Below are 16,202 nucleotides of genomic sequence, written 5' to 3'. Positions count from 1 at the left end.
GGCTGGGTTTCAGGCGTGGTACACGGCCCCAGAGGGGGCAAGATATACCAGTATAAATCAGATTTAGTGCAAGTCAACCACTAAGATTAAAGCTCCAGCCTTGATAATACAATCCAGCCACTAGGATTAAAGCTCCAGCCTTGATAATACAATCCAGCCCACTAGGATTGGAGCTCCAGCCTTGATAATATAATCCAGCCACTATGATTACAGCCACAGTAAAATTGTGTGTAAGTCAGTCCTGTGTAAGTCTGTCTGCAGCACGTATACAACACACATACGGATAAATAGCCTGCAGGGGAGGTATCCGATGTTTAATAGAGGGTAACAAAAAAGGCGGGAAATTTGAATTCAAAAAATGGCGCCCGGAAAAAAGAGCGCGGAGAGAGAAGGAGCAATGGCGGCCGTCTGGAAGCGAACCCAAGAGAGAAAGAAAAACGAAAGGACGAGAAGGATCCACAGCCGCGGTCTCTCTTAGGGGTGGGGAGTAATCCAATAGGGGAAACAAACTGCCCGGGCAAGGGAAAAAGGTTCCCCAAGAGAAGTCCCCAAAAATCGGATACAGTTAAAAGCAGTTAAACACAAGACAGAGGGAAGGAGGACACTTGGAGACACACAGAAGACAATACCTCCGCCCTGTCAAACAAACACACAAACAAAACACCAAAAGAACTTAGCTAAACGCTACGCTATATAGATCTCAATCTTGTTCGTACAAAGGCAAGAATGAACTGGAGAGTGGGAGGGGCCTGACGCCCCTAGTCTTGACTTCAAAGACATTCTTGCCTTAGCACGATAGGTGGAGCTAAGACCCGCTGTGATGGCCGGACTCATAGGGAAAATAGGTATCTCTTTGCTCTCGTAGTCCTGACTCTAGTCCAAACTAGACAAGATGAGAAATGCATAATTGCATTTCCATCTTTTTGAATTTTTTTTTTTAAAAAAAATAGTACCCACAGAGCCTCCGAACTGTCTCATGGCTGTGGGGAGAGAAGAGTTAACATTTCCTCCACTCACAAACACACATAAGACAGCTATTCTAGCTGTTGTTTTCCTTGGAGGAAAAACATACAGGTTCCACACTTTGTGTGGATTATCGTCAGCAACAAGTGCCAGGTGTTGGTGGAGCAACCTACTGTTTTTCACAATCTTTTTGATTTCAAGAAAACATGCTGTTTTCTCTTTTTCTTTGATCTGCTTTCTCATGAACTAGACTGAGTGCTGTCTCATGGCCTATTTATCTTTGGTCTATGCAGGAAAGCATGAACATTTTTCACATTCTCTTTGGAAGGCTTATCATGACCAAGTCTGAATAACTTTCTGGGTGGAAAAATGTAGCTTGCTTCCACTCTTTGTTACAGTAAACAGTCTGGCCACATTCACACATCACACTAAGCAAAGATTTAGTGCAGGGGTGGGTGACCTGTGGCCCTCCAGATGCCATCCCTGACCATTAGCCATGGTGGCTGGGACTGATGGAAGTTGGAGTCCAACAGCATCTGGAGGGCCACAGGTTGGCCACCCTTAGTTTAGTGTGCACAAACTGAAGAGATCCCAGGTGACTCTCATGCACTCCTACCCACCCATTTTCTCCTGTGTGGCTAGGAGGAAGGCTTTAGTAGTATTTAGCTTCATTTTCATTGAAAGGCTTGTAGTTGCATGCAAACCAGGGATCATGGTTTATCACAAACTTTAGTCAGTTTCAAAACAAGCCAACTTCAAACCATTGGTTATGAAGCTGGCTTGTTCCAGCTTGTGTACATCACCCTAAACCATGGCATGAATACAACCTCTGTGATGAGTATAAGCAACGTGACAAGCCATTTATTTACACCTGATGATGAAGAACTCCATCAGAATGAGCCAGCATTAAAAAGTGCTGAATCTTTTTTTAAAAGAGTAAGTTCTGTTCTTCTGTTTGAAATATTTTTATTTACAATTCTTTGATTTAGTTATTTTTTATTTTGCACAGGAAGATGCACTGGTGGCTCCTTTTTAAGCTGAGTATTTCTTTTAGTCAGTTCCATAGCATTCATTCTAATGAGGTAGGCTAGTCTAAGGGCTAAGCTACATGTTTTATTTTAGTCATTTCTTATATCCCACCTTTTTTTTAAAAAATGTTTTAATAAGTTTTGTTTTTAATATGTTTATATTGTTTTATTGCTTGTTGTTTGCTGCCCAGGGCTCCTTTGGGAGAAAGGGCCAGGATATAAATTTAACTAATAAAAATAATATTTCTATATGGATATAATCAAGGCAGCAAAAAATAAGTATACAATAAAATAATAATAAAAATGTTGCACTGCTGCCACCTGTAACATTAGCCCAGACGCCCAACCTATGTTACAGAGTATCTTTGGAAAAGAGTGTTGTGCAGCAGAGAAGGAGGGCTTACCTTTTCCATACTGGTGATTCTTCCCTAGAACTCTTGCCCTCACCACCTTTATTCTGCTTTTACCTTTGATCTGTTTTTGCCTCATAAATGTAGATCTGGAACTCCATGGGTAGGGAGAAGCAGTTCAGGGGGGAAGAGCATCTGGGTGAAATCATGTGGGTGTCATGGCCCCATCAGAGGACTCCTCCGATGAGGACGACTTGGGAGTAACAGCAGCAGACCCAGGAGCAGCAGACCCAGAAGGAGACACGGAAGAGACTCCTGAGAATCCAGCTCCTTCTCCCCCTCAGCTGCAGAGCACTCCAGATACAGCGGAGGCCCGGCAGCCAGACGCAGCCAGTGAACAGGATACTCCCCCCTCACCTGCAGAACGTAGACAGCAGAAGGTCAGGCAGAAGAGAGGCAGGCCTGTCCCCTTAGGCCCAAACGCTGAGGGCTCACACCTGCTGTCAACCCTGCTCTTTATAAGGCACACCTTGGCTGCAGCTTGTTGCTGACTGCAACGTCAGGCGTGGCTTTGTGTATTCCCAGTTTCCCTGCAGCATCTCTTGGACTGACCCCTTGGCAATTGATCCCGGACCTCTACTGACCTCGCTTCTGGACTTGTGATGTGGCAAGTAAGCTTCAGACAGGCCTGGCCCTTATCAGGTTCCCTCCTCGTTGGCCTGGCAGATTTACAACCAGTCTGCCGGCTAAGGACTTCCCTTCCCTGCTAACGACCCAGGAATTTCCAACCCCCACTGCTGACTCAGTGCAGAGCTGACAGTGACAGCAGAAGGTTAAGCACCTTCTTTCATCCCTGCCCCCTCTCCATTACAAACAGCCCTTCCCAAGGCTGTTGTGTAACTTCCAGTTTGGCCCTAACAAACTACACTAGAATATATTGCCTTTAATTCCAAATAGTAGCAATGACAAATAATTGTGTCTAGCACATGTATGATATGAACCCAGATAGGATTGGGTTTTAATTTCCCCCCCTTTTCATTAAAGACAAACCTAATTATTGTAAATTGTAATAAATTAACTTAGGGATGCTAAAATTTTTCCTTCCCCCTCCCACCTCTTACTCGCTTTAAATAAAGTTAAGAAACAGAAAAGTGCTAGTTACTACAAAAGATAGGTACAGTAGGGCCCCACTTTACAGCGCTTCGCTTTACAGTGATTCGCTAATATAGCAGTCTCAATTAGACGCAATTAGACTAAAGCCCCACTCATACGGCGCTTGTTCCGCTTTTACGGCGGCTTTTGGGCATCGCACACCATTCTATTCAATGGGTTCAACTTTACAGCGGTTTTCGCTTTACACGGGCATCCAGAATGTAACCTGCCGTATGAGTGTGGCCCTACTGTAGATGTTACTAAGTGTGCTTGCTATAAACCCAGAATATGGAGTCCACTGATCCTTCCAGTCCTGTTCCTTCCCAAGAGTGTTTGTGCTATCAAACTGTTCTTATGAAAGGGCAGCAGTCATCATATAAACGCTATCCATAATTTGTTTTTGCTGGCTTTATGACTGTCACTTGATGAGTAGCTTTGTTTGTGCTATTTTTGCCAATACCAGTTTTTTAAAGATGTCTAGTGCTGAGACAAAGCAGTCCAGCTGCTTCCAGTTAGATTGTTATGGGCTAATAAAGTTTATGGACAAAACTGAGCAATAATCTTTGGAACCTAGCAAAAGCAAAATGCTAGTTGCAGCCTTGTCATCTTCCCGATACTGCTGCAGCAGTCTGACTATGAAAACAGCACTTGGAAAGCTAACTTGGAGGGCTGAGCCAGATGCTTAGTGGCAGGCTCAGGCACCAAAGTCACCTCTGAACAGCTGCGAAATGGTATTGGTGGGTCAGGGCTCAATTTGCAGTGAAGTGACAGGTGGAGAGAGTGATTCCCCTGCAAGCTGCTTATTTTCCTACAAGGACCTCACTCCCATTGCCTTATTTCACAAATAATGCATACTCCCTTCTTTATGGTAAAAATCAGTTGTCACAAACAGGTTGCAGGGGAAACGTTGCAGGCAGGAGAGAACACCCTTGCTATCTGTTACTTCTCTACTACAGTTGCGGTCTTTTCCCTGCCACGTTGCTGATGAGTGGTAACAACTTGGTTTCAGGTCTGTCACTGACTAATTCAGTGCCCAGAAAAGCTTTATAGTTTGTTAAATTAGGTTTGTTAAACTGGCTAAAGAGAAGTTTGTTAGCCCACAGTTTCCCCATGGCATCCTAAAAATCAAAATTGGAAACTGTTTATAGTCCTTAGACCAACCAGGACTTACCCATATCCCCTCCTGAGGACTGAGACCTAGTCCCTGATCTCAAGTCTGAGACTAGTGGCCTGGACCCCTGGTCCAGGGTCTCCAGAGAATCCTGTCCTGAACCCGAGCCCCCTCCCCAGGAACCAAATCCAATCATGCCAGCCACCTCCCACACACCAGATGGAAAGTATGGGAAAGGCGCCAAAGTGCTAGCATCTAGGCCCAAGGGCTCTGCTTTTAAACCGGGGTGGGGGTGGAAGTCAGGACCTGGAAGGATACGGTAGGCATCATTTGGAGCTAGGATGCTGTCAGAGCAAATTTTTGCACCCGGAGATCTGTCCGTGGTCCTGCAAGCCTTGTATCTGGCCCTGTTGTTTCTCCTAGACTTCAAACACAGACAGACAGACTGTTTGTTAGGGTTTTCACATTATTGACTGCCTGTCTCTTCCTCGTGTCATACTGCTTGCCCTCCTTGATCTTGGTTCTCACTATAATCCCTGACTTGGGCCACCTACCTTTCTGCTTGTCTGTGGGTTCTGCTACCTCAGAACAGCAGATAGAACAGAACACAAACTAGGATCAAACCCTGATTTTCAATCTTGGCTTGTTCAGACGTCACAGTTAAACTGTGGTTTAACAAATGAGAAAGTTTCCTCTACAGTTGGACATGCAAGGGAAGGAGAAACAAGGGAATGTTCCAGCTCTGATTTATGCTCCATAGTTTGCAATCCTGGTTTGTAGGGAGCACTAAAACCACATTTTGTCAGTTTGGACATCATGGGCAAACTAGGAAGATACTTTTGCAGTTCATTTTTTAAAATTTTTTTCAGTTTGTACACTGCATAATTTTATTTGTGATATACAGATGTGTTTTGTTTTCATTTAGTTTGTAGGCATTTTTATTGAATGTTGAGTTTTTATAGTCTATGAAAACTGCTGAGGGACTTCTAAGCAGTATACTTTAAAAATAATAATAAATGGGATACATAAAATGATGAGGGAGCTTTCATTGTTTGTCCTCATTCTAACAAAACATAGTTTGTTGGACTAGGAACGTTATGTCTAAACTGGGCCATAGTAGAAAACCTGTACCCTAGCAGAAGCATAGGATTCTTCAGTTATGCAGCCATCAGCACCTGTGGTTGCTCTCCACGCTTCTTGTTGAACTGCTTTCATATGGAGACGCAGGCTTCTGTTCTAATCCTTTTCCATTGGCTATAGCAAGTAGACAACAGGGCAAGCAGGAAAGAGCTGGTTGCCTTTGCTACTTATTGCCAAGTATATGACTGTGTTTAGGTGGAGTAAATCCACTGCTTAGGGTTATAAGGAATATTTGATAATGGCAAAGTACTCATACCTATATTGGGCTATATTTGGGGCTCTGGATGTAACCAATGCATGCTACGCTGCCAAAATGACATAGAGAGTTGCGGGAAGGGCTGTAAATGTGATTGTTGCTGCTTTGCATCAGTGGAAGAGCATGGCAATATTTGGGACTTTCAGCAATGCCCTGTTATTGTTTGCCAGGTGGCAGTTCTGGCCTGGTAGTGTGTTTGTATTCCCAGTCCACCCTATATAGGTACATAGGAAGCTGTCTGAAACCAGGTTTGTCTCACACAGAAGTCTTTCACATTACTTACTATGTGACTACATTTATTATTATTATTATTATTATTATTATTATTATTATTATTATTGATACCAATGACTGCACCTCAGACCTTTTGCATGCAAAGCTTGTGCTGTACTACTGAGCTATGGTCCCTCTCCATTGTCGCTCATGGAACTGAGGAGAAACAATGCCTGTCTGTGTACTACAACAGATGAGGGCACAAATCCAAGTGACTAGGAGTCAAATTATCTTTCATAAAGATGAAATTTGTCAGACTTTGCTCTCTCAATATCTTAGAAACCAGTATCTTTGCACCTGAAAGAGGTGCAAACACTTTAATTAAAAAATAAATTAATTAATTAATGAAAGACTTCTTAGCAGTGAATCCAAAGAATCAAATTTCCATGGATTTAAAGTGGATTTCTTTGTTCCTGCTTTAGAATAATCACTACTTAGAAGTTGTCTGGTATAACTCTTTGATTCTCAAGAACTCATTGCTGTTCCAGGTCCTAGTTGCGTTATACTGTAATTATCATGTCCATAAGTACTTGTTGAATAGTAACCCACCCATCCATCAAAACTGTTTTTTCTGTTACGGATATTAGTGTGCTTTCCAGTGCTGTAGTGAAGCTTCTTTCTGAACATCCTAAATTCCTGTGAGCTCAGGTTTCTTAAATGGAGTGTTTATTCCTGGTGGCAGTGGATTTATTGCTGCTTCTAGGATTCATGAGCTTCAGTCTAGAGGGGCTGGTCCTGATTTGTGTATTCATCCGAAATTCCTCATGAAAGGGGGGAAAGGGCTAGAGTTAGACTTATCTGCATTAAATCTGATCAAACTCAGGTGTTGTACAAGTCAACCATATGCCATCCCCTATATAATTTGTGAAACATTACCACTTTGGCTCAGCATCATAAAAACAATATTTTTTAGCTTCTCATCTCCGCAAAAGGTTTTGTAAGTATCCCTTTCCTACTTCATTTTATTTTATTGGGGTTAGTGGGGGGAGGGTCTGGAGGAAAATAATTATGTAGTGAAGCAGTTAAAAGTATTTGACCATGAGTGATGTTTCCTTACACCTTGTTAAGTTACACAGCAATCCAAAGCAGGTTCTTTCAGAATTCAGATTCTTTTAGCACAGTTACCCAGCATACAACCCCTAATTAATAAAGAAAATCACAAAGCTGAATTTCATGAATTGCAGCCCAATCAACAGCAGTTAAATCTGGAGCTAACTGATTTAGTTCTGCTGAAGCTAGTAGAACAAATTATCCTTAAATTTGCTAAATATATATCATTTTTTAAAATTGGTGTTAGCCCATTTCTAATAAGTATACCTATTAATAAAAGTATTGTTTGGGCCATAAAGTATAAGGTCTCAATATCTGAAGCTGAGAGAGTCAGAGAGGTTGGTGGACAAGACCTTCAAGACATGATAGCAGTGTCTCACTCCGAGGGTCTAAGGTGTCTTGGGAAAGAAGAGCATCACTCTGAGTAAGAGGGAAAAGATTCCTTAGAAGGAACCTGTGCCTTGGGGGATGAACAAGATATTCTCTCATGCCAAGGATACTTCTGGGGGGGGACACTCCTGGTAGTGAATGATTCAGTTATAAGAGACATAGCTGAGTTTGTGATAAACATGCGGGCAACCTGGTGATTTGCCTGCTTGGTGCAAAGGTTTTAAGTCTTAAGTGTTGTCTAGATAGCCTGGTAGATAGGGCTGGGGAGGAGTCAATGGTTGTGGTGCATGTTGGCACCAAAGACTTAGGGAAATGTAGTTGTTGCAATCTTAGAAGCAAAATGTAGGTTGCTGGATAGAAAATTGAAAGCCAGGATCTTCAAGGTATCTCTGAAATGGTACCCATTCCATGTGCAATGCCAGCTAGAAAGGCAGAGGAGTCTCAAGGCATGGATGAGACAGTGGTCTCAGGATGAGGTGATTGGAGATATTAGGTATTGGGGAATGTTTTGGGACAATCCAGGCCCAAGATTTTACTTGAATCAGGATGGAACCTGTTGGTGCTTAAAATAAAAAGGTGGCAGAGCAACTAGGGGAAAGCTAATAGGAGCTGAGGAGTGTCCAGTTCGGGATAAACTATTCCAGAAGGATGAATGTAAAAATGTTTTTGATTGTTCAAATGGGAAGGGGTAGAACTGGGTAATGTAAGTATATTTTGCCCTTTTCCCTAGAACTAGGATGTATCTTTCCTGTGATGAGTTTGTCTAAGATCAGATATTCCCTAGAAGTTATCTTCTACATACATTACTACACAGTAAGCGTGGGTAGATGTTAAAGAATCCTCTTCCCAAATTTGCAAAGAGACTTAGGAATCTCTCCTGCTGAATTCCATGTTAGGGATCATTTGGAAAGGGGTTGAAAATAAAATGGACAATATCATAATAACATTATACAAATCTGTGGTGCATACTGTGTACAGCTCTGGTCTCTGCACCTGAAAAAAGATATGGTAAAAATGGAAAAGGTTCAGATAGGGCAACCAAGGTGATCTTGTGGCTAGAATAACTTCACTGTGAGGAAAGGTTACAACATTTAGACCATCTTAGGTTAGGAAAAAGGCAAGTAAGAAAAGACATGATAGACGTGTATGCAATTACATTTTATGTGGAGAAAGTGAATAGAGATATTTTTTTTCTCCCTCTGTGAAAATACTAGAAACCGGAATAACTCAATAAAGCTAAAGAAGGAAAGATTCAGAACAGACAAAAGGAAGCACTTCTTCAGACAGCACATAGATAAACTATGACATTTCCCACCAAAGTGTTTAGCTTTAAAAGAGTTGAGACAAATTCATAGAGGATAAGGTAATCAATGGATACTAGCCATGAAGGCTGTGTACTATCTCTGGTATCAGAAATGGTATGCCTCTGAATATCAGTTGCTGAGAGTCATAAGTGGAGAGAGTGTTATTGTACTCAGGTCTTTTCTTATGTGCTTCTGGTTAGCCACTGGGCAAACAGGATGCTGGACAAGATGGATGTTTAGTCTGATACAGCAGGGTTCTTCTTATGTTCATATCAGGGATTATTATTCTTTTATTTATATATTCTTTATCTTAATCCTAATAATATTTGTAGTTTACATATTGGTAAGGTAACCCATCTTAACTTAAATAATTTGTACCCTTGTGTGGGTGTATACATGTGTGTCTCTGTTTTAGTGTTGTCTTTATTCTACAATTGTTTAATATTTAATAATATTAAATTAAGCTGCTTTTGATACCATCAACCATGGTATCCTTCTGGGACGGCTCACGGAGTTGGGAGTTGGAGGTACTGCTTGGCGGTGGCTCCGCTCCTACTTGGTGGGTCGCCACCAGGAGGTAGTGCTTGGGGAACACTGCTCGATACCCTGGACTCTCCATTGTGGAGTCCCACAGGGATCGGTACTGTCCCCCATGCTTTTCAACATCTATATGAAGCCGCTGGGTGCAGTCATCAGGAGTTTTGGAGTGCGTTGTCACCAGTACGCTGATGACACGCAACTCTACTTCTCCTTTGCATCTTCCTCAGGTGAGGCTGTTAACGTACTAAACCGTTGCCTGGCCGCGATAATGGATTGGATGGGAGCTAACAGACTGAAGCTTAATCCAGACAAGACCGAGACGCTGTTAGTGAGTGCCTTCTCTGCCCAGATGGTGGATGTTTACCCTGTTCTGGATGGGGTTACACTCCCCTTGAAAGAACAGGTTCGTAGCTTGGGGTTTCTTTTCGACCCTTCCCTGTCTCTTGAGGCTCAGGTAGCCTCAGTGGCACGGAATGCTTTCTACCATCTCCGATTGGTAGCCCAGCTACGTCCCTATCTGGACAGTGACGACCTCGCCTCAGTCGTTCATGCTCTGGTAACTTCTAGATTGGACTACTGCAATGCGCTCTACGTTGGGCTGCCCTTGAAGATAGTTCGGAAACTACAGTTAGTCCAGAATGCAGCGGCCAGATTGTTGACGCGGACCAGAAGGTCCGCTCATATAACACCTGTTTTGGCCCGTCTGCACTGGCTTCCTATTTGTTTCCGGGCTAAATTCAAAGTGCTGGTTTTGACCTATAAAGCCTTACACGGCATGGGACCGCAATACCTGGTGGAGCGCCTCTCCCAATATGAAACTACCCGTACACTGCGCTCAACATCTAAGGGCCTCCTCCGAGTACCATCCCATCAAGAAGCTCGGAGGATGGTGACTAGAAATAGGGCCTTTTCGGTTGTGGCTCCCGAACTGTGGAATGGTCTCTCTGATGAGGTGCGCCTGGCGCCGACGCTACTATCTTTTCGGCGCCAGGTGAAAACCTTTTTATACTCCCAGGCATTTTAAAGTGTATTTTTATAGTATTTTATTACTATGTTGTATTCAGGATGTTGTTTGGTTCTTGTATTGTTTGTATGTTTTTGTTTTTTGAGTTATGGTATTTATTGTATTTATATATTGTCCTTGCTTTTACCTTTTATGTACACCGCCCAGAGAGCCTTCGGGCTTCGGGCGGTATATAAATTAAATTAAATAAATAAATAAATAAATAATATAATGGCCTATAACCAGGCACATTAAATTTTGAATGACTGACTGGCTTAAATTTAACTACTTTAGCTTAGCTGATTTGCAAGTCAGTGCTGAAGTCTGTATGCAAGCTTCATTTATACCTCACTTATAAATTCTTCTTTCCTATTGTGGCATAAGGCCCAAACACATATGGCATCAGATAAATTATTTTGTCCCTTAAGCTCCCTGCACATGTTAACTCCCAGTGCACACTTCCACACTTTCAGGTTTGATAGCTATCTGCTCCAAGCAAGCATTTACGTTACACTTAATTTATCATGGGGGATACTTTATATAGGCTGTCTGGGGTGAACGGAAGAGTGTCAACCTATCTTTCGATCTTGTCTTGTTGGGTAATGCTATGAAAGCTAATCTCTCTGACCTTTCTCCGTTCTTGTCTGTATAAATGGTCCAGAAAAATTCACCAAATTCATAATATTGTTGCAAAGCTTGAAATGGACAAAACACTTCAGAAGAGTGGGTTCTCTAAGTAGTTTGTGCTATTCAGGACATATATGAATTGGGGGGGTAATTGGGGTAAATATGTGATGTTTTACTGAATTTGGTAAGCTGAAATGAAAAATGACTTGAAAAGACACTTTGCATTTCTGTATTCAGCGCAGAGGAGGATTTAGTTGACTCTTCTTTTTTTAATGAAAGGAGGGTAGGGTTACAGAACAAAGCCATTCAGGCCTCACAGGCCTTCAACCCTAGAGCAACAGGGAGTCAGAAAGCCCTATCCCTGAGCCATTGTGCTGTGCAAGGGGACTACTTCTAGTTTGCTCAGCCAAAAGGCTGCATGAAGATCTAGAACTGCTAAGTCAGTGACAGTTTCCAAGCACAAATGATGAACATCATCCTCTTCTATCAGTTTACACTTAGTTTCCTTTTCAGGTTTTTAGTCAAAGACCATGACCAGACCTATCTTAGTTCCTAATTGTTGCTTGACCTGCCCAAGAATCTTTTTTATCTTTCCTGTAATTCCCTTTTCCTGGAGTCGCTGCTTTCTGCCTTGCCTGTTGTATTGCTCTGCTCAGTTCATCCCAGTGATGCACCATACTTGTGAGGAACCCCTGACACAATGGTCTCATTGGACATTATGCTAAACCATGGATTAGAGTGAGAGTGGGGACTTAGGCCCAGGGACTGAATGTGGCCCTTCAGGATTCTCCCATGTCAACCCCCCTTCCCAGATAAACCCCCCTTCTCAAACCACCATCACCCTCCTCAGACAACATACATTGTCAGCTGTGCTGCATACCCTCTTTAAGTGCATTTTGCCTGGCTGTAATGTGTTCTTGAAAAGTAATAATATCTCTTGCTTGCCTAAATAAAACATAGAGTGGGACTTGTATAGAAACCTGACTTTTGCATAACTGGAATGAAGTCTAGGGTACAATATTAAGGGTCACATTTGTTGTTCTGTTCACTTTTCTGAGCCCACCCACTACTACTGTGAATGAATGCAGCCCCTGAAAGTTGCCCATGAAGAAATGCAGCCCTTCACTTCCTCAGTTGTAGTTTAGTACTATATGAGCAACCCTTTTCTTCTTCTGGGGTTGCATAATCCTCCCCCCTTCTCCTTCTACATGACCAGGACAAGTTGAGCAGCGTTCACTTTTAGTTAGCCGTGCTTTGTTGTTTCACCCAAACCTGTACACAGTGGTTAACATTAACTATGGTTTAAGACAAGCCAGCATCAAACCACGGTTTCTTATGCTGGCTTGTTTATATTAACCATAGTTAATGTTGAACACAGTTCCCAGTTTGGATGAAACAGGAAGTGGCAGTTAACTAGAAGTGAAAGCAAAAGCTTCTGAACTCCTCCTTGCAGTATACATAGGGAAATGATGTGGTCAAATTGTGTGTGTGCTCTTTATACAGGTATAGTTTATAGTCTGTTAGCACAATGGGTGGATGCCCCTTGTGTTGCTATGATTTTCATGTGATGATATCTATGGAAATCTGTTCAGGAGTTTCTCCATGGACGCAAAATGTTAGTAGTGGAACTGGTGAAAACCCATCTTATTAAAGGAACACATTTTATAACTGTCTTCATGATGCAGGGCAAAAATAATAATCCCTGTTTCATTTATAATTTTTTTAGACTGGACCAGAATATGGTCAAGGAATGAACCCCATTAGCCGTTTGGCTCAGGTTCAACAAGCTAAAAAGGAGAAGGAACCAGAGTATGTTCTTCTTTCAGAAAGGGGACTTCCTCGTCGTCTAGAGTTTGTTATGCAGGTATTTCAAGTTATTATGTTCAAATCAGTGCTTTTTATTCTATTTATTTTATTCTGACCAAATAAGAAAAAAGTATTACTAATGCGAGGATAATGCTGTTGAATGTTCTTAATGATCATTTCAAACTTTTATTCTCTAATTATATGTTCGACTTTTTTCTTGCTATAGAAACAAGTTACTGAAACAAACAATAGTATCATTTATTTGCAACTAGCTATCCCTCTTAAAATAATACATTGTTTACAGAAAAATACTCATGTAAAATACACTGATGCAAAATATACCTTAGTACAAGTACACAGAAATAGTTTGGCTTTTTCCAAATGTTTGAGGCCAGTGGTCATTGACCTTTTTGGGAACATAGGCACATTTGTACTTCTGAAAATGTGCTGTGGACACCAGCCACAAAATGGCTGCTGTGGGAGTGTGGCATAGCACAAACTGGCTACCACATCTGAAAGAACAGAAAAAGAGGCAGGACCACAAAATTGTGCAAACATGGAAAACTTTAATAAAGCAATGTTTGAAACATGTGAACTGCCAAACACATTCTAAGATTCTCCTTTTCCAAACTTTGCTATATCTTGTCTGGTGTTGCCTGTTAGTGAGGTGTTGTAGTTTAGAGCTAGAAAATAGATAAAATATAATTCAAAATTATTCCTGAACTCAGTTATTTCATAAATATACATACACAGTAACAGATAAAAAGATGTGGCTGGCTAGTAATCAAGTTATGTTTTATGATTTATTTAAATAATTTTTTCAGCCAAAAAAAGGCTCGCAGAGTGGCCATACGGATCATTAAAAAAATTAGTTCCTGCCACCAGGCTTACAGTCTGAAAAGACATAACATAAAAGAAAGATGGATTGGGAGGGAAGAGGAAATAAGCAAATGCATGTATAAGTTCTTAGTTATAAAAATATGGAACATAGAATAGAAAAGAACAGCTTGCCAAAGACAACTAATCAGAGTGGTGGTTGGAAAACTCTGCCTCAGAGTACTGTGATGATTAAGTCTGAACATCATCTGCAGTGTGCAGAAAATACTCACCAAGCAAGTCCAGGGAAAAGTGAATCATCAGAGAAGCTAAAAAACAGCCCTGTAGGGAAAAACTACCACCCCAACACAACCAAAACATTAACAACTGACCCAAAACAATATTTAAGCCCTCCAGTTAAAAGAGTTGAAGGACTGAGAGAGATCTCTGAGAAGCTGTAGTGCAGTGACCAGTGACGAGGTGGATGATTTATATGTTTCAGGGAAGGATGAAGGGCTATTGTGACAGTAGCTCTAGTTGTTGTTGTTGTTGTTGTTATTATTTATTTATTTATATCCCTCCATCCTTCCAACACTGGAACTCGTGGCGGCTTCCAGATAAAAACACATATAATTAAAACATACAAAATCTACATTAAAATAGTTGGTCATCCAAGCCACCACTGCTGGGCAACAAAGGAGGGGTGGGCCAGTATTCTTAGTCATGTTCAGTCTGGAGTATAGGAGGAAAGGGAGGAAAGGTGTTATCCTGTCAAATTGCTTTGCAGCTTGATGGGAAGTACTCTTCTATCTTTCTTCTTTCTGCCCCACTTGCAATTTCATATGCATGTGCACACACATGCTCCTTAGAAGCTAATGCCCTTACTTCTCTCTCTGGCATGAAGAAGAGAAAGGATGTTAGACACTGACTATTTTACAGACATAGATACGAACATTACACACTATCCCTTCTATCTGAAAGAACATGAGAGCTAGAAAATGCTCCTGTCAAAGTTTTGCACTTTCAGCTTCTGCTAATTTCAATGGGAGAATTAACTATGTATTTTAATCTCTTCTATAGAAAAGGTCCTCAAATGCAAAGATGTATCACTGAACACTAAAGTCAGGATCATTCAGACCATGGTATTCCCGCTTTCTATGTATGGATGTGAAAGTTGGACAGTGAAAAAAGCAGATAGGAGAAAAATCAATTCATTTGAAATGTGATGTTGGAGGAGAGCTTTGCAGATACCATGAACCGTGAAAAAGGGTGTTAGAACAAATTAAACCAGAACTGTCACTAGAAGCTAAAATGATGAAACTGAGGTTATCATACTTTGGACACATAAGTAGATGACATGATTCACTAGAAAAGACAATAATGCTGGGAAAAACAGAAGGGAGTCGAAAAAGAGGAAGGCCGAACAAGAGATGGATTGATTCCATAAAGGAAGCCACAGACCTGAACTTACAAGATCTGAACAGGGTGGTTCATGACAGATGCTCTTGGAGGTCGCTGATTCATAGGGTCGCCATAAGTCGTAGTCGACTTGAAGGCACATAACAACAAAAGCAAATTAAAATCAACAACTTAAAATTGTTTAACTAGTTCAATCCTGCCTGTTGCTTTTATTTTCGTTGTTTCTACTGGTTATAAATAAACTTTGCAGCCTAAACCATATGATAATTTACTTTGAAATTTTAACACTAAAATAATAATACATTAGATAGAGACAGAGTACCAAAAGATTTATTATAGCCTTCAAAAACTTATCAAAGTAAAATGACTTTTGTATAAAGTGCTTAAACCGTGTTTTCATTTGTTTTAATTGAATGTGGAAGTAAAGTTTCTAGAGATAATATGTTCATTTTTATCTGTCACACAAAGAGCAAGTTTAGATGTGATGAAATGGATCCAATTACTTATGCTGACCGTTAGATAAACAGAAGAAAACCTCTGATGACATTAGTTGGTGTTCTGTTCCCAAAGTTAATTTCAGAAAGCTTTTTCTTTGTAGTCAGACCTTTAATCCTTGATAGAGGTTACAATAATACCTAAACCAGCTTTACAGGTCTGAGAAATAGCAGTTCATGCATGACGCAATTAATTTTCACTTCAGTGTAGGTTTTTACTTTTAATTCTTTTTTTAAAAAATCATTTGTAGCAGAATCCTGTACATGTCTACTTAAGAGTAGGCCTCACTGATTTCAGTGGGACTTACTCCCAAATAAGTATGTATAGGATCTCAGCTAAGCAGAGCAATCCAAACTATAGGAAGCATATGTTATGCCAGGGTAAACTATGCCACTATAACTGACTCTTATTCCAGACCCAGTTCAGGAGTTTGAATTGCTCCCTTAATCTCATAATACTTCATTTTCTTTAGAACTTTC

The 16,202-nt window shown here is 41.0% G+C and overlaps 1 protein-coding gene across 7 annotated transcripts in view; it reads left to right on the top strand.

Moving 5' to 3' along the window:
* The window catches only part of STAU2 (staufen double-stranded RNA binding protein 2), a 248,775-nt gene that overhangs the window by 85,411 nt on the left and 147,162 nt on the right, over positions 1-16,202 (top strand). For all 7 annotated transcript variants that reach the window (XM_061601438.1, XM_061601391.1, XM_061601410.1 and 4 more), the window contains exon 9: positions 12,914-13,051. In XM_061601438.1, coding sequence (XP_061457422.1) covers positions 12,914-13,051 — 138 coding nt within the window. The remainder of the gene's footprint in view (positions 1-12,913; positions 13,052-16,202) is intronic.

This window comes from Rhineura floridana, chromosome 1, assembly GCF_030035675.1.
Source record: "Rhineura floridana isolate rRhiFlo1 chromosome 1, rRhiFlo1.hap2, whole genome shotgun sequence".
Taxonomy (NCBI): domain Eukaryota; kingdom Metazoa; phylum Chordata; class Lepidosauria; order Squamata; family Rhineuridae; genus Rhineura; species Rhineura floridana.
The sequence above is the reverse complement of the archived record's forward strand: the minus strand, read 5'-3'. Positions and strand labels throughout refer to the sequence as shown.